Source organism: Delphinapterus leucas, chromosome 10, assembly GCF_059928025.1.
Source record: "Delphinapterus leucas isolate spDelLeu-1000000601 "Yukka" chromosome 10, BTC_Dleu_Yukka2, whole genome shotgun sequence".
In the NCBI taxonomy this organism is placed as follows: Eukaryota; Metazoa; Chordata; class Mammalia; order Artiodactyla; family Monodontidae; genus Delphinapterus; species Delphinapterus leucas.
In genome coordinates, this window is record NC_143138.1 from 68233258 (window position 1) to 68252301 (window position 19044).

Here is a 19044-nt window from a genome sequence, read left to right on the forward strand (position 1 = left end):
TCCCCTGAAGTCTCCAAAGAAGGGCTGACTACTAAAAGAATCAAGGCCCTTTCCAGGAATATCCTAGAAGTTGGTGGCAGGAAGTTCCCTGAGTGGTCTCTCTTATCTCTGCCTAGAAAAATATAAAAGAAAGAATAAAAGCAGCCAAGAAGATCCAGGCCTGGTTGCGTGGAACCCCAGTATGCCAGACATTGTTACACGCAGCCCTCAAGGCCTGGATCATTCAGTGCTGGTGGAGACTGACAATGGACAGGCTGCAGCAGAAGAAGCGGAGGGCAGCCCTGATTTCCTACGCACACACAGAGAGGGCAGTGGTCAAGCTCCAGTCTTTGGTCCGTATGTGGCACATCCACTGGTGATACTGCCAGGTGCTCAACGCCATCTACATGATCCAGTACCACTGGCAAGGCCACAACTACCAGACCTGTGCTCTTCTCCGGGGCCACTGTGTAGTCACAGCCACTCACCTGCAGTTCCACATTGAAATCATCAACCCCTAAGGGATGGCAAGAAGCGGCACTGTCTCCTGTCCTCAGTAAAGGTCTAACCCGATCTGGTATGTCTCATGGTCTCCCCACCAGCTAATGGAAATTTTAGGACTTAAGCCATGCTGCCTCCTCTTCTCCCTGGGAAAGAACTTTAGTGAGGTTTTTCCTTCGTGCCCATGAACCCTGTTCTGGACTGACAATTCCATATGCTACTTACTTAGTTGTCAAAACAGAAACCAAGGTCCTAGTTTAATATAACAGAGCCAGAAATCCCAGCTCCCATCCCCAGCCCCATTCCTTTCTTCTCGCCAGGAATCTGCGAGACAGGTGAGCTACATCTTCCTGAAGACTTTGGGTACCTCTGCACATGAGAACAGACAGTGAGGGTCTTCTCTGTCCGCCTGCAGTTGGGGATTGACTGGGATCTCAGATGCCTCAGACAAGGTATCTTTGGCAATCACCTAGTGAAAAGGTCAGCATGTGGCTGACTCTTCTGGTAGAAGTGCAGTGCAGCCCCAGGTAAAGGACAGGAGGCTGGCCTTAGTGATAGATGTGACTGGGCATGCTGACGAGCAGGTGATGACCCTGGGGACTGGTAGAAAACAGGAGTTCATGGCAGTTCAACTCCGTCTTCACAATTCCCTTACCAGAACTCCTCTCCCTGAGGGCTGTGTAGCAAACAGGGCTCCCCCTGATATTACCCCCATCCCTACCTTTGTCTCCATTCTCACTCCCATGGTCATACTAAAGCAGTGCTATACTCAGTAGCAATTTCTGTGATGATGGAAATGTTCTGTATCAGTGCTGTCCAGTGTGGTAGCCACTAGCCACACATGGTTGTGGAGCACTTGAAATGTCCCTGGTGCAACTAAAGAATTGACTTTTAAATTTTATTTAAATTAATTTATGTTTAAATAGCCACATATGGCTAGTGGCTATTCCATTGAATAGTGTGGCTCTGGACCTTACCATTACCAATCAGTGTACTGTTGCCCAAATTGCTTTTTCTGGAGTTTCATTCTCTTTTTACTTTATTCTCTCCTTCCAGTTCACCTTTCAAATACCCCTAATAGAATGTTTCTTCAGATGTGATAAAGTCTTCCAATCTATTGACCCTACCAATTTTTTTTACAGCCATCACCCTGACAAACCCTTGTATCTCTCTTTACCCAGTTCAGATTCTATACTTAATTATTGTAATCTCTCCCCTGAACAACTTGACTTCCCTTGGCCCTCTCTCTGCAAACGTATGTGGGATGAACTTAATTATCTACCTGCTCTGTGCCTGCAGAAGAGTGGCATGGCTAGAGCAAAACACCCATGAGGCATGGTCTCGGTTCATATTCATGACTGCAAATCTCCATTGGACAAATTTCCCAATAAATTTGTCTGGTGTGTTTGCATTTCTTTTGTCTGAATTGAATAATTCATACCACCTCCTCTCCAAATGCCCAATTCTCCTTCTCCCCTTGAACTCCATAATGATGATATATGTCACCACACACTTAACGGAAGAAATGGGAGCAGACTGGACCTCCATCTTCCTACCACCTCATTCTCCATCCCAGCTCCATCTGGACCACACTTGCTGCCTTCCCTCCAAGTGAAATAAATGAAGGGTCTTTGATCCCATCAAAGGTTAACTCCTCCATTATCCTGCTGCCATCTCAAGGTGTTTGATCCTGCATTCATAACCCCACTATCCAAATTATCAATGTCTACCTCTTCCATCTTTAAAAAATACGATCTTAATCAGTTTCTTTTCCAGTTCTCTGTTTCTCCTCATAGCAAATCATGCCATTACTGTTTCCACTTCCGTTGCTACTATTTTCTCTTCAGCCCATTCCAATCAGGCTTCTACCCCTCTTACTTCACTGACACTGCACTCATCAACATCACCAACATTGCAACTGACCAAATCCATTGGTTATTTCTCTGTTCTTATGCATTCTCTCTACATTAGGCTACAGAGTTAATTACTCCCTTCTTATTGAAATACATAATTTTTTAAAGGCAAACAACAAAAATCATACCACTTAATCCACAATACTTTAATATATATCTTTAATAGATGAGACCTTTGTAAAAATATAACCTCAATATTATCATATCTATCAACAGTCACAGTAATTCATAGAATATATATGTAATATCATATATCTTAATATCATAGAATATATATGTACCTAATAACTGAGCTTCAAGATACATAAAGTAGAATTCCCCTGTGCCCCTTTGGGGTCACCCACTACTCTCCACCAAACCCTAGCAACCACTGGTCTGTAATATGTACGAATTGTTTTCCCTTTTCCAGAATGTCATGTAGAAGGAATAATAATTTGTAGCCTTTTGAATCTGGCTTCTTTCATTTAGCATAATGTGTCTGAGACCTGTGGTGTTGTGGGTACTCATTTGTTTTAATTGCTGAGTGGTATTCCATTGTATGGATGTTATCAGAAATTTTTACCAGTTGAAGGGTCTTGGAGTTGTTTCCAGTTTGGGGTGATTACAAATTAATCTGTTATGTATATGTGTGTTTTTTTGTGTGAACCTAAGTTTTGCACTTTATTTGATTAAAAACCTAGGAGTGAGAGCTTCCAATTTTGGTACAAGATGGTGTCAACTAATTTTCCCTTCTCCTCCCCTCTAAATACAAAGTAAATACTCTGAAAATAATTCAGCAATCATAAAAGGACTCTGAAATATGGAGAGATGGCGGATCATCTAGGATTCTCAAGATTTTAAAAGGTACACCTAGATGAATTCTTGTTTTATCTGTCATACATCTCAGACTGGACACCAGATATGTCTGCAACCTAAAACCAACAACAGGCATAGGGAAAGCTAAACAAAACAAACAAAACAAGAAAAGCATGCTCTCTGGTCAAAAGAAGGGGAAGCCCAGCAGAGACTAAGCAGGGAGACCCACGCCTAGTGGCAACAGCAGACTGAATTGCCTACGGTACCCTTATAAGCCAACCCATCCCATGCCCCACATGCACTGGCAGCAACAGGCATGATCTGCTCACAACAGCAGCAACAGTGGAACCCAGGCTTATCCACCCACTCCACACCCCACATCCATTAGCAGTGGTGACCCAGTCTGTCCTCAGCAGCAGTAAAAGCAGAACGCATGTGGGCCAACACACTTCATTCATCATCTGCTAACAGAAGCAGGCTTGATCTACCCACAGCAGCAACAGCAGAACCTGAGCAGATCAACCCATCTCCTACCCCAAAGTAAATGGGAGGAGAGAGGGGATCCTCCTGTACCTCAGCTCCAACAAGCCTAGTATCTCCTGGCCTTCCAGTCAGTGGCAGAGGCAATCCAGACCTAGCAGCCCCTGGCCATCCAGCCAGCCACAGAAGAAGATCCAGAACAGGAACTTCCTGTCTCTCCACCCAACAGCAAAATGCAGTCCAGGTAGCCCTTCTCTCCTCCAGTGGCACCAGCAGAGACAGAGTGGGAAACCCACTGACACCAGGTGGCCAGTGAACAGGCCAGGATATTGCTCTCTACCTCAGAAGTCCAACATCCTAAACCTTCCATCTAATGGCAAGAGGGAACCCAGGAAAATGGCTTCTACCTTGTAGGTGGCACCAGAAGGGATCCAGTGGAACCAAAAGAACAAAGCAGACCAGAATTGCATTGAAAGAGCCCAGAAAAGAAAATTCTCGTTGGAAACAGGGCCCACAAAATAGGCCAGCATCTACATACTAAACCTAAATAGGATGCTGCCTTCTAGAATAGAAGATTTAAATGGCATTGAGAGCCTCCTAATATAATATCTAAAATGTCCAGCATACAATAGAAAATCACTCATCATACCAAGAACCAATAAAAGTATGATGTTAGATGTGGATTCTCTTTATCAAGTTAAAGTTAGGTAGTTCCCTCTATTCCTAACTTGCTAAGAGTTTCGTTTTTATCATGAATGGGTGTTGGATTTTGTCAAATGGTTTTTCTGTTTCTGACTATATATAGTCATATGATTTTTCTTCTTTAGCCTGTTGATATGGTGGATTGATTAATTTTTGAATGTTTGAAGTAGCCTCACTTACCTGGGATAAATTTATACTCGGTGCTGGTGTATAATTTCTTTTGTACCTTGTTGGGTTTGATTTTTACCTCTACGTTCCTGAGAGATACTAATGTACACTTTTTTAAAAATTCCCTTTGTCTGATTTTGATATCAAGATAATACTGACCTCATAAAAATTGGGAGCATTCTCTCCTTTTCTGTTTCCTGGAAGATATTATGTAAAATTGGTGTGAAAATTCTTCTTTAAATATTTTGTAAAAATTCTTTAGTGAAGCCATCTGGGCCTGGAGATCTCTTTTTAGAGAACTTTTAAATTACAAATTCAATTTCTTTAATGGCCAAGGGACTCAGCTATCTGTTTCATCTGATTGGGTTGGTACTGTGTAACTTTCAAACAGTTGATCAATTTCTTTTAAGTTGTTGAATTTATGAGAATAAAGTTACTCATAGTGTGTTTCCTTATGCTTTTTTTAATATTTTATTTTATTTTTTAATACAGCAGGTTTTTATTAGTTATCCATTTTATACATATTAGTGTATATATGTCAATCCCAATCTCCCAGTTCATCCCACCACCACCACCACCACCACCCCAATTTCCCCCCTTGGTTCCATACATTTGTTCTGTACATCTTTGTCTCTATTTCTGCCTTGCAAACCAGTTCATCTGTAACATTTTTCTAGATTCCACATATATGCGTTAATATACGATATTTGTTTTTCTCTTCCTGACTTACTTCACTCTGTATGACAGTCTCTATGTCCATCAACGTCTCTACAAATGACCCAATGTCGTTCCTTTTTATGGCTGAGTAATATTCCATTGTATATATGTACCACATCTTCTTTATCCATTCGTCTGTCGATGGGCATTTAGGTTGCTTCCATGGCCTGGCTATTGTAAATAGTGCTGCAATGAACATTGTGTACATGACTCTTTTTGAATTATGGTTTTCTCTGGGTATATGCCCAGTAGTGGGATTACTGGGTCATATGGTAATTCTATTTTTAGTTTTTTAAGGAACCTCCATACTGTTCTCCTTAGTGGCTGTATCAATTTACATTCCCACCAACAGTGCAAGAGGGTTCCCTTTTCTCCACCCCCTCTCCAGCGTTTGTTGTTTGTAGATTTTCTGATGATGGCCATTCTGATTGGTGTGAGGTGATACCTCCTTGTAGTTTTGATTTGCATTTCTCTGTTCCCTTATGCTTTTAATGGCTGCCAGATCTATAGTGGGGGGAATGGGAGAAAGTCTAGGCAAAAAGTTCTTAGACTTGACTGCAAACATACAATCCATAAAAGGAAAATTGATACATTAGACTTGGCCAAATTTAAAACTTTTGCTCTATGAAAGACGCTGTTAAGAGAATGAAAAGACAAGTTGGGTGACAGGAGAAAATATTTGCAAACCACATATTTGATGGACTTGTATCTAGAATATATTTTTATCATTTTTCCAGTTTTATTGAGGTATAATTACAAATAAAAATTGTATATATTTAAGATGTACAACATGATGGTTTGATATATGTATACATTGTGAAATGATTACCACAATCAAGTTAACGCATCCATTACCTCACAGTTACCTTTTCTTTAAAACAAGAACCCTTAAAAACCACTCTCAGCAAATTTCAAGTATACAGTTCAATATTATTATTATATTCACCATGCTGTCCATTAGATCCCCAAACTTACCATATAACTGAAAGTTTTTACCATTTAATAAACAGCCCCCCATTTTCCCCACCTCCCAGCCCCTAGTAACCACTGTTCAACTCTGTTAGATTCCACTTTGTGAGATTGTACAGTATTTGTCTTTCTCTGTTGGGCTTATTTTACTTATGTCCTCCATAAGGTCCTCCAGGTTCATCTATGTTGTCACAAATGTAAGGATTTCTTTCTCTTTTTATGGCTGAAAAATATTTCATTTTATATGTGTATCCATTCATCCTTTGATAGAAAGAGGGTATTTCCATAGCTTGGCTATTATGAATAATGCTACAGTAAACATGAGAATGCAGATATCTCTTTGATAAAGTGATTTTATTTCCTTTGGATATATACCCAGAAGTAGGATTGCTAGATCATATGGTAGTTTTATTTTGAATGTATTGAGGAACCTCCATACTGATTAACATAATGATTGTACCAACTTATATCCCACCAGCACTGTATACAAGGATTCCCTTATCTCAGCACCCTCGCCAACACTTGTTATCATTTGTCTTTTGATAATAGCGATTCTAACAGGTGTGAGGTTATATCACATGTGGTTTTGACTTGCATTTCCATTATTAGTGGTGTTGAGTAATTTTTTCATCTACCTGTTGGCCATTTGTATGTATTCTTTGGAAAAATGTCTATTCAGGTCACTGGCCATTTTTTAATTAGGTTTGGTTTTGTTTTTGTTATTGTTTGTTTTTGTTTTTCTTCATTATTGGATTATATGAGTTCCTGGTATATTTTGGCAATTAACCCCTTATCAGACACACATTTTACAAATATTTTCTCTTGTGCCGTAGGGTGCTTTTTTATATTGCTGATTGTTTCCTTTGCTGTGCAGAAGTTTTTAATTTGCTGTAGTCTCACTTGTTTATTTTTGCTTTTGTTGCCTGTGCTTTTTTTTTTTTTTTTTTTTTTGCGGTACGCAGGCCTCTCACTGTTGTGGCCTCTCATGTTGCGGAGCACAGGGTCGCAGGCTCAGCGGCCATGGCTCACGGGCCCAGCCGCTCCGCGGCATGTGGGATCTTCCCGGACCGGGGCACGAACCCGTGTCCCCTGCATCAGCAGGCAGACTCTCAAGCACTGCGCCACCAGGGAAGCCCTGTTGCCTGTGCTTTTGAGGTCATATCCAAAAAAATCATTGCCAAGACCAATGTCAAGCAGTATTTCCCATTTTCTTCTAGAAGTTTTGTGGTTTTAGGTCTTGCACTTAAGTCTTTGATCCACTTTGAGTTGATTTTTGCATATGGTGTAAGGGAAGGGTCCAATTTCATTCTTTTGCATGTGGATATACAGTTTTCCCACCAGTTATTGAAGAGACCATTCTTTACCAATTGTATATTCTTGGCTCCCTTGTCAAATATTACTTCACCCTACATATATGTATGTGTTTATTACTGGGCTCTCAATTCTGTCCAGTTGGTCTGTGTCTGTTTTTATGTCAGTTCCATACTGTTCTGATTACTATAGCTTTGTAATATATTTTATAATCAGGAAGTGTGATTCCTCCAGCTTTGTTCTTTTTTTCTCAAGAATACTTTAGGTATTTAGGGTCTTTTACAGTTATATACAAATTTTAGGAATTTTTCTATTTCTGTGAAAAATGCCATTGGAATTAACATAGGGATTACACTGAATCTATAGATTGCTTTGGCTGGTAAGGATATTTTAACAGTGTTAACTCTTCTGAACCCTGAACATGGGATATCTTTCCATTTATTTGTATCTTCTTCAATTTCTTTAGTTTTCAATGTATAGATCTTTCACCTCCTTGGTTAAATTTATTCCTAGGTATTTTATTGTTTTTGAAGCTGTTGTAAATGAGACTTTTTAAAATATCTTTTTTCAGATAGGTTATTTTTATTATATAGAAATGCAACTGATTTTTGTATGTTGATTTTGTATCCTGCAACTTTACTGAATTTGTTTATTAGTTCAAACAGTTTATTGGTAGAGTCTTTAGGGTCTAATTGAAGGCATCGTTCCAGAAATTTGGACAGTAAACTGTCATTAATTTTGGTTAATTTCAGCTTTTATGGTACTGGCTATCCATCCCTGACACCCTAGCCCCCAGCGCTATTCCAGGCATCCGTGAATGAGTTCTGGAGAAATTTGTATGAAGCTTGCAGAATCCAAGGTGAGCAATAAAGAATCTGTCCTTCAAATATTACGGATCTGTGCTCATTTTGCTGATGACTACTTGTGATCACAGAGGTGCAGAAACAGAGGCAGGAGCCATTGTTGCAATCCCCACCACAGTTGTTGCAACACCCTCCCCTTCCAGCTGAAGTGGCTTACAGGGGATTTAAAGAGATGGGACCTCTCCTTCCTCCCCCACCCCTTTTCTCTTTTTCCCTTTTTGGGAGCCAGACCCTTAAGGACTAGGACACTTAAAAGTAACCACATAGGGCTTCCCTGGTGGCGCAGTGGTTGAGAGTCCACCTGCCGATGCAGGGGACACAGGTTCGTGCCCCGGTCCAGGAAGATCCCACATGCCACGGAGCGGCTGGGCCCGTGAGCCATGGCCTCTGAGCCTGTGCGTCCGGAGCCTGTGCTCTGCAATGGGAGAGGCCACAACAGTGAGAGGCCTGCGTACCGCAAAAAAAAAAAAAAGTAACCACATATACAAGGAAATTTTAAAAGTCACCATGTATGCCCAGGGAAAGGTCGAGGCCCAGAAAAGACTGGAGAAGACCTTAAGTTTATACCTATACTGATCCCCAGCACAGAGACACCCTACAACGAACCAACAACAACAGCAAAATCAGGGAAAGAGTGAAAAATTGACCTCTAGAATAACCACATTATGAGATTCAAATGTCCAATCTTCAACAACAACAAAAAAATACAAAGCATACAAAGAAAGAGGAAAATTATGGCCCATTCAAAGGAAAAAAGTAAATCAACAGAAACTGTCCCTGAGAAAGACAAGGTGGTGGACTTAATGTAAAAATACTCTAAAACAACTAAACCTTGAAGACCTTATGTTAAGTGAAATAAGTCAGTCATAAAAGGACAAATATTGTATGATTCCACTCATATAAGGCATTTAGAGTAATCGAATTCATAGAGACAGAAAATAGAATAGTGGTTGCCAGAGGCTGGGGAAGGGGAGAATGAAGAATTATTGTTCAAAGACTTTGGGGGAAAGAGCAAAAGATGACACAGGACTTCACGTTGCACAACTACATCGGGGCACCATTTACATAGACCACACTGTGAAAGAATCTCCCTGGAGTTGGAAGACTTGGCCTTGCAACCCCAACTCTCCTACCCATGGCAGACATTGCTAATCAATTACAGGCCCTGCTCATAGAGCACCAGACTCTCAGAATCCTCCACACTGGACCCCAGGCAACCCCTGCCACTTCCTTAGAGCTGATTTATGAGATGCCAAGTATTTGCCATCATTACCTCAATGACCTCCTTGAAGTATGTCTGACAAAGAGCTGGGGACACATATAGCAGACCTGGTCATTCCTTTATTGGAAGGGCTATGCACTGTTGTACTCTACAAGCTTGCGAGCCCAAAGAGATTTCAAGTTGAAGATTCAGTTGGTTTTCTTTGAGGTCGTAATGGCCCTGAATAAAGCCACGGGTATGGCAACTATGCCAGCGCCAATAGACCTGAATGATGCGGACAGCGTGGAGCAAACGGCAGTAACGAAGGCGGATGCACCACATGCGGAACCAGGATTGTAGCTTGACAGCTGCCCATTCTTGCCGCGCGTAGAATTCTAGAGACGTCCGCCGCCTCTTCTCCTGCAGCTTCACCAGCTTCTGTTTCCACCAGCGTTGAATGATCCACACTCTGAGAGCCGCGTGCAGCAGAGTCCTGCGCACCAGGGTGCCCCGCCACCAGGCTTGGATGAAAACAGCCGCTTTCTGTTCTTGCATCATCATGAGTCTTACTTTGGGGCCTTGCAAGAGAAAACAGGGGACACTTAAACTCATACAGGGACTTCCCTGGTGGCTCAGTAGTTAAGAATACGCCTGCCAATGCAGGAGACATGGGTTTGAGCCCTGGTCTGGGAAGATCTCACATGCCATGGAGCAACTAAGCCCCTGCACCACAACTACTGAGACTGCGTTCTAGAGCCCGCGAGCCACAACTACTGAGCCCGAGTGCCACAACTACTGAAGCCCACGTGCCTATAGCCCGTGCTCCACAAAATGAGAAGCCACCACAATGAGAAGCCCGCGCACCACAACAAAGAGTAACCCCCACTCACTGCAACTAGAGAAAGCCTGCAGACAGCAGCGAAGACCCAATGCAGCCAAAAATAAATAAATAAATAGATTTATTTTTAAAAAAAGAAACATACATTTCGGCCCTAAGGTGTGGCAGGAGAGCTGTTGTGGGCAGCAGCTGGACCTCAGAGATCAAGTAAATGTCCTGCTTCCGCACACATGCATGCACACACAAAGATACATGTGCACATATGCGCACACGCACAAAGATGCATGCGCATGCACAAAGATACGTGTGCACACATGCGCACACGCACACACGATCCAGTCTTCCTGTACCTTGGCCTTTGCATTCCCCAAACACAATCCCCACTTTGTAGCTCTCAACCATGTGTGGTCTGGGCTCAAACTCTTTGCGCTCCTCCTTGGCACACACCTTGGCTGGACTCACAGCTCTTAGCCTAAGGAGAAAATAGGGGGAAAGGACAGCCAAGGAGGAGTGGATCCCTGTTCATTTTCTGCTCTGTGTATGGTGGCCATTCATCCCAGTTTGCCTGGCACACCCTGGGTTTATGCCTATTGTCCTGGTATAATTTTGATAAGTGTCTCTTTAACTCCCTGAAGCATTTCTCTTTGGACAATAAGTTGCATGGTCACAGACCTTTGGGTCACTCCACTGGACCACAAGGGTCAGAGATGTCACAAGTCAAGGCTCTCTCCAACACAGTACAGCCTGGATCCATCTACGCAGGGAGGGGTGGGAAGGCAGAGGCAGTGGTGTGGGTAGGCAGTTGGAGGTGGAGTCCCTTGCTCTCCTCTCCTTTGCTCCTTCAAGCTCTCTTCTATCAATGCGACTTCATCATTATCTTTGATTATAATTTGGAAGGTTTGCTGTCCTTATCAGAGTTTAGAGAGAAAAACATGAAAGTAAGGGTGCTCTTCCCACCACTAAGTGCCAAGTCACCCACACACTAGGCTTCCTGGACTTCCCTGGGATCTCAAACATGAGAAGGGATCCCCTCCTGAGGAAACTATGGGAAATGTACTGCCCTCCAGAAAGCTTGGGTAAATCTGACTGTCTCTTATAAAACATTAAATGCCGATGGCTTTGGGGGATGGTCAAATCCCCTCAGATCTACACTCAATTACCCATGGTTAGGGTCTAGATGTTCCCATCGCTCTCAAGTCTGTTCTCCAGCCACTGCTGTGGCAAGAAGGGAAGAGGAGGGGAGAGAGCCGTGATGTCATAAGGGCACCTATGACTCAGGCACCAGGATGGCTCCCAATAGCTGAGCCCCTTCTAAGGAAAACCTAGAGGACCTGTCCTTTCTTTCCTATGTAAATGGCTACAAAGAAGAATACCTCAAATACTGACCCATTGACACAAATGTGTATAGTGATACTCATTAAAGCCTGGCTGGTATTCATTAAATGGATTTCAATTCATTTATCTTTTTACATTTATTTTATTGAAGTATAATTGATTTACAGTGTTGTGTTAATTTCTGCTGTACAGCGAAGTGATTCAGATATATATATATATATATATATATATGTACTTTTTCATATTCTTTTCCATTATGGTTTATCACAGGTTATAGAATATCCTGTGCTATACAATAGGACCTTGTTGTTTATCCATTCTATATATATAGTAGTTTGCATCTGCTGATCCCAAAATCGCAGTCCATCTCTCCCCCCTGCCCCCTCTTGACAACCACAAGTCTGTTATCTATGTGAGTCTGTTTCTGTTTCATCAATAAGTTCATTTGTGTCATATTTTAGATTCCACATATAAGTGATATCATATGGTGCTTGTCTTTCTCTTTCTGACTTACGTTACTTAGTATGATGGATTTCAATTCATTTAAATAATGGTATACCAAATAACAATTAGAAGAATGGGTGTGTTCTCTATCTACTAATATAGAAGCATGTACAAGATTTAGCAAGATTAGCAAGTTCATCAAATCAAGATCAACTAAATATAAGCATAGATTTACACACATGTCGTATAAAGTCATTCTTTTAAAAGGTGGTGGAAATTAGGAAGATATCCACAAAAATTAACAATGAGCATCTCTGATGAGGATATCAGGGTTGGGAGAACAGAGTAAACTCCCTTGCTGTGGCTAAACCTCCTATGTCTTGCCTATCTGTAAGTCATCTAGTTATCAGGCCCCTGGGAGAGCAAGACCCACACAGGCCAGAAAGCCCATAAGCCCCCAGGACCAGCCCAGGACCCCCATCTCAGGCTCAAGTGGACTCAAGCACTCTCCTGTCTTCTTCCCCTGAGGCCTCAAGGTCACAGTGAGGAGATGGGTGAAGGTCAGCCACTGCACAAGCAGGACCCCACCTCTTGCCTGCTCCTGGCCTCTGAAAACCTGCTGGGCTATCGTGAGGCCCTGGTCCCCTCTCAGGGTCGCAGCCCCAGGGGTCACTGAGAAATGCATTTGCAATGTGTAGAGTGAGTATGGAGGAAGTCAGTGTGGGGCTAGGGGAAGAGCAGATGTAGAGAAGAGGAGGAGGCCATTTAAGGCTGGAGGGGGGTGTCAATGTGAAGTTAATGGGATGGGAGAGTGGAAAGGATAAGAGTAAATTGGAGAATGGGGAAATAGTAGAGTACAATGCATGGGACAGTGAAGGTACAAGAAGCACCTGTTTGAAGATAAAGGTGTTTGGCCATGCCCCTGGGAGACCCACATCTGTTTAATGCCCCCATTAGTCTGGCTCCAGAGTCTAGTCCCTAGTCACCATTGTCCCTGCTGTCCCTGGTAATAATCATGGAGCGATGACATTCATCCCACTTCACAGATGAGGAGACTGAGGTGCAGAGACCTTACATGGCTTAGTCTGGTCTCACAACAGATTAGGGAAGTTGCCAGGGACTGGCGTGTTGGTGGATGTGGTGACCCTAGGGGCAGGGAGGGTGCTGAGGCTTTGAATGTCACCAGGACCTGCTCGGACTGAAGCCAGTGGGAAGGGAGGAACCTCCCTGGGGGCTAAGGAACAGAGGGGTGACACCATCCAAGGGAATTTTTTGTGGGTGTGCTGGCCAAGGAGCCTGAGGCGAGCATGATGGGGGTGCATCTCCTGGGGCTAGAGTAAGGGACACAGGGAACAAAATACAAGCACCCCTCATGACCACTGTGGGTGACCCACAGAAGTACCAGCATTCTGGGGTCTCCCTATTCTTCCACCCCACCCCCACCATTCTCTGCCACCTCTACCAGAATTTCCCCCTAGAGGTTCTCAGTAGACCCCTTCAGGGAGGGGCGGAAAGAAGAAAGGAGGGGTCAGTGAGGGTGTCAATGGGATCAGCCCTCTGAATATGCTCCCAGCCCCAGAGCCTGCAGGGGAAGGAAAGCAGGTCTGCTGGGAGTGGCCTGTGCTAAGAGAGCCCTTCCCTATCAGCCCCTGCCTGGGTCATTTCTTTGGCCTCCACCCCCACACTACAGCTAGGTTACCCTTGAATGCAGGCCCCACCACAGCTGTCTTCCTGGCAGCCCCTAACGGAGTGACTTCGTAGGTCTGCACCCTGAGAAATCCCAAACCCCCTTATAGATCTCCACTATGGTCCTCATTGGATCCTACTGTAGTCACCTGTTCACTGATCAGCCTCTTCCCTCACTGGTTCCTAGAGGACAGAGCCTGAGCCGCTTTCACATTTGTGACCCCAGAGGCTGCACAATATCAGGACATAGTAGGTTAAAAATAATTGTTCATTGAATGTGTAATAAATGGATGAATGAATGGACTCCACCCCTAGCCCACTCCTCTGGAGACCCAAAGGCCTCAGGGCCTGCAACCCTTCTCTCCATGACTAGGGACAGATCCTGCCATGCCCTGCCTTGTCCGCTCTGCTTGGGGTGCGCTGAAAATCCCCAGGTCTGAGATGAGGAGTCTAGAGCATTTTGGGGCTAGGAGAGAAGGGTAACACTGGGAAAACCTGGAAGAGAGAAAGGGAGAAAACTGGAGGCGGGGCAGGGGGCACATGGGGACTTGGAGTCTGAGAGAGATGTAGAGAGAAGGGCAGAAGAAAGTGAGACAGAATGTCACTTTTCAGGTGATACCCAGTGGCAGCCCTGAATCCTCAGGCTCTCCCCACTAAACAGTCTTGTTGCTGCTCTCTTCTGTCCACGAATGTCCACTGTCCCTGTGAGGAGGTCCTGACAGGTGGATTCTGAGAATGAATACAAGACCCCTTAGTGGCCCAGCTTGGATTCTTGCTCCAGGGCTGTGGGTGGGATGGTTGCCCACAAAAGACTCTTCTTCTTCCTAGTGGTCCCCAGCCCAACTCTGACCTCACCATGGGCATTTAAGACCTGGAGCCACAACAGAACCCCTGGGTGTACCTCAATGAGAGAGAAGCCCTGGCCCAAGAGACACATTTGCTTTCACCCTGGGCCTCAGATCTGGGAGTTCTGTAGGGTCTCCATATTGCTTGTTTAGGGTATTGTGGGGTTGGGGAAGTTCAAGACTGGATAATCCTGTGTGGCTGGCATAATTCAACTCATAACACCAATGATAAGTCACTAGCTACAGGCTTCCCCTTAGGAAAGGACATGCCTTGGTCAAATCCCTTCCCTATGGCCAAAGGCAATTCCTAGTACGGGACATAGCAGTGACCCAGCAGTAGCCAGTATTCCCAGTAGCTGTGGGATGAGTCATCAGCTAAGAAGAGTGGATCTACTACGTCCACATATTCACTACAGCCCACCCCTTCACGTCACTCACATATACTTGCTTCCCATAGCAAGTTTTTACCATTTAAAAATAACTTCTTCAGGATTCATGTAGGTCTTTTCTCCTGGGAAAACTTAGAAGGGTCAGAGAGACAAACTTCAGTCCCTACTGCTACAGTTTATTTTGAGGCCATTACTCACACTCCTCTACCCCTTCCTCTACCACCCTTTCTAAATTCCTTTCACCTTTGACTAGCATTTCTGCTGTCTAGGCAGTTTGCCTGAAGGGAAGCAGCAGTTCAGACCCTCATCCTTGAGGCACCTGGTTCTCTGGTTAGCATGTACTTCTCAAGCCATGTTTGTGTTCATCTACCATTATACCTGGGCAGCAAAGCAACAAAACATCTTCCAATGACTCACCCAAGCAGCACTCATAGTCTTCCCTGCTCCCATAGTGTAGCAGCAGGCCCTTCACCTTCTCCTCATGATATCAGGGTTAATTATCCCTGCCAGAGTGGTGACACCTTTCATCGCCTGCTTAACTCTTGGCAAAAGGAGTCTGAACTGACCAGGTCACAGCTGTAGCTTTAAGTTTAATGGGACTCTTACAGTGATCCCTGATGTGTGCCTTCCAACTCTAGAAACTAGAACCTCCAGTGACATGGAGCCTGAAGGTGCAGGGACAGAAAGCACAAACACCCAAGCATATAACTAGAAGGGGTGGTCACAGGTGCAGTACCATTTCCACACATTGGTTCTGAGACACGTACATTGTACCTACTGGGGACTCAGAACCATGTAATGGACATTGATTTAGGGCTTGGGTTGGCAAACTACAGCCTGTGGGCTACACCCAGCCCACTGTTTTTGTACATCCTGTAAAGAATGGTTTTTACATTTTTCAGTGGTTGAAAAAACTCAAAATAATAATATTTCATGACACATGAAAATTATATAAAATTCAAATTTCAGTGTTCATAAATAAAATTTTATTGGAACACAGCCATGTTTATTTGTTGACATGTTGGCTATAGCCACATGTAAACTACAATGACAGATTTGAATAGTTGTGACAGACTATATGTGGCACTCATCACTTCCCACTGCTGCTCAGCACACAATAAATTGCAGTGGTACAGTTATAACTGAATAGTGTTTTGGGTACCACACATATTGCTGTGCTGTGACTTATTTTTTATTACCAGTACATATCCATCATGTCAAAACAATGGAAAAAGGAGAAAAGTGGACTTTAAGTATCGCACTTTTAAGAAAATGGCAAAGCATTGTGCTCATTATGCAATGACACTATATAGCTGTGCTAAAAGAATACAATATTGGGACTTCCCTGGTGGTGCAGTGGTTAAGAATCTGCCTGCCAATGCAGGGGACATTTAAATTTAAAAAGGTTTAAATGGAGTATCTCATCACAGCAGAATTTCTCCACAAAAATAAGAAAAGTGAAAATGAGGCTGCAAGCAAAGTATGTTTCCAACTTGCTCATTTGTTAGCCAAGCAAGAAAAGATGTTTACTAATGATGAATTAATTAAATCAAGTTTAATTGCAGCTTCTGAAAAAAATGTGTCCAGAGAAAATAAATTTAACTGTTAGCCTTTCAATGAGAATAGCTGCTCCAAGAGTTGAAGACATTGGGGACAAAATCAAAAGTCAATTAAAGACAGGGCAAATGACTTCAAGTGGATTTCCTTGGCTCTTAATGAGTTGACAGATGTTACCAATACAGTTCAACTGTTGTTCATTGAAGGGGTAAATGCCAAGTTTGAAGACTGAAGAATTGAGTTCTATGAATAGTCTGCATGAAACAAATACAGTTGAGAGTATTTTTTAAAGTTGAGAAAACATTAATTCAGTACAACCTGAAGTGGAATCTGCTAAGATGTGATAAAAATGATAGTGGTGAAAATATGTGTGGAGCAGGGGGAAAAAAGGCTTAGTTGAACAAATTTACAAAGTTTATGAAAATATAAAGTGCTTAAAGCCTGTGTTTATTCATTGTATTATTCATCACTAGGTACTCTGTGGAAAATATTTGAATCTATCTTGTTACTGAACCAGTAATGTCAATGATAAATTTCACTTGCCACTTATTGACAGCCATCATTGGTTCCATGAATTTTGATCAGAAATAGAAGCTGGGGCTTCCCTGGTGGTGCAGTGGTTGAGAGTCTGCTTGCCGATGCAGGGGACATGGGTTCGTGCCCCAGTCCAGGAAGATCCCACATGCCGCGGAGTGGCTGGGCCCGTGAGCCATGGCCGCTGAGCCTGCGCGTCCGGAGCCTGTGCTCCGCAACGCCACAGCAGTGAGAGGCCTGCGTACAGCAAAAAAATAATAAATTAAGAAAAAGAAATAGAAGCTGAATATTCTGACTTATCAACCACACAGCAGTTCTATGTCTTAGCAGTGATAAAGTTTTATTGAGGACTTTTAAGCTCAGGGTCAAGATTGAAATTTTTCTGAGCAAGAAAAACTGCCTTAAACTACTATAATCAAACACTGAATGGCAGGGACTTCCCTGGTGGCGCAGTGGTTAGGAATCCGCCCGCCAATGCAGGGGAAACGGGTTCGAGCCCTGGTCTGGGAAGGTCCCACATGCCATGGAGCAGCTCTGCCCGTGCACCACAACTACTGAGCCCACGTGCCACAACTGCTGAAGCCTGCGCGCCTAGAGCCCGTGCTCCACAACAAGAGAAGCCACCGCAGTGAGAAGGCCGTGCACCACAACAAAGAGTAGCCCCCTGCTCGCCGCAATTAGAGAAAGCCCACGTGCAGCAACGAAGAACTAATGCAGCCAAAAATAAATAAAATTTAAAAAAAAAAACTGAATGGCATTGGAAATAAGCTTTTGCTGCAGTCTTCATGTTTTTTAATGAATTAAACCTGAAATTAATGAGCAAAGCAATGTTTTATGTGAAACTTATACTGAAGTAGAGTCATTTTGGCAAATTATTTTTTTAAGATTTTTTTTTATTAAAAATTTTTAAAATTTATTTATTTTTGGCTGCATTGGGTCTTCATTGCTGTGCTCGGGCTTTCTCTAGTTGCAGCGAGCAGGGGGCTACTCTTTGTTGCAGTGCACGGGCTTCTCACTGCAGTGTCTTCTCTTGTGGAGCACAGGGTTTGGGCGTGCAGGCTTCAGCAGTGGTGGCACGCGGGCTCAGCAGTTGTGGCGCACGGGCTGAGCTGCTCCACAGCATGTTAGATCTTCCCAGACCAGGGCTTGAACCCGTTTCCCCTGCATTGGCAGGCGGATTCCTAACTACTGCACCACCAAGGAAGCCCCTTGACAAATAATTTTAAATAAGTAATGTCAAGCTGCTTTATGCACTTCCTGAGCTGTCAAAAGTTAAAACAAGAAGCAAGATAACCATTCTCATGCAAATTTTCAGTGGATATATTCTCTGAGTTCAAACTAGAGTTCCAGCAGCAAGCAGTTTTCAGACTTCCATGTAAGTACAAGAGGAGTTTCCATATTTCTAAACTTTTTTATCTAAGCAATTGAGGAACAACCACCTGAACTTCAATTGGAAGTAATTGATCTGCAATGTAATGACATGCTTAAAGGCAAATATCAAGAAAAGAATCTCATAGGAGTCTACAAATATCTTCCAAGTGATGACTAGTCTCGATTATAATCTTATGCTCAGGAATTTATATCACCATTTGGCGGTGCCAGATATTTCACTTCATACCTATGTGAATGAAAAGACATTTTCAGAGATGACATATGTAAATTTTCATTACAGACAAGCATTAACAGATAAACATTTGCAATTGATTTTGATGGTAGGGAACACTAACTTTTGGTCTTCTTAATTGGGCTAAACATTATTTCCCTCCCACCCTGACGGCCAGTTTTTAAGGTTTGTGGGTGCGACCCCTCTTTCCTTG

At 43.2% G+C, this 19044-nt stretch overlaps 2 protein-coding genes across 2 annotated transcripts in view; one reads left to right on the forward strand and one right to left on the reverse strand.

Annotated features, from left to right (window-relative positions):
* IQCF2 (IQ motif containing F2) overlaps positions 1-14262 on the forward strand; it is a gene marked incomplete at its 5' end in the record, with an annotated part of 62224 nt that extends 47962 nt beyond the window's left edge. The window contains 1 exon segment of the mRNA XM_089919881.1: positions 117-14262. Coding sequence (XP_089776007.1) covers positions 117-500 — 384 coding nt within the window.
* On the reverse strand, positions 9732-10185 carry LOC111174332 (IQ domain-containing protein F5-like). The gene has a single exon (XM_022572974.3). The coding sequence runs from the start codon at positions 10158-10160 to the stop codon at positions 9732-9734; it is 429 nt and encodes a 142-aa protein (XP_022428682.2). The 5' UTR covers positions 10161-10185.
* Positions 14263-19044: the final 4782 nt, after the last annotated feature.

Bases quoted from the DNA above. Each gene is read 5' to 3' on its own strand.
- LOC111174332 (XM_022572974.3), bottom strand. From the start codon at position 10,160: ATGATGATGCAAGAACAGAAAGCGGCTGTTTTCATCCAAGCCTGGTGG.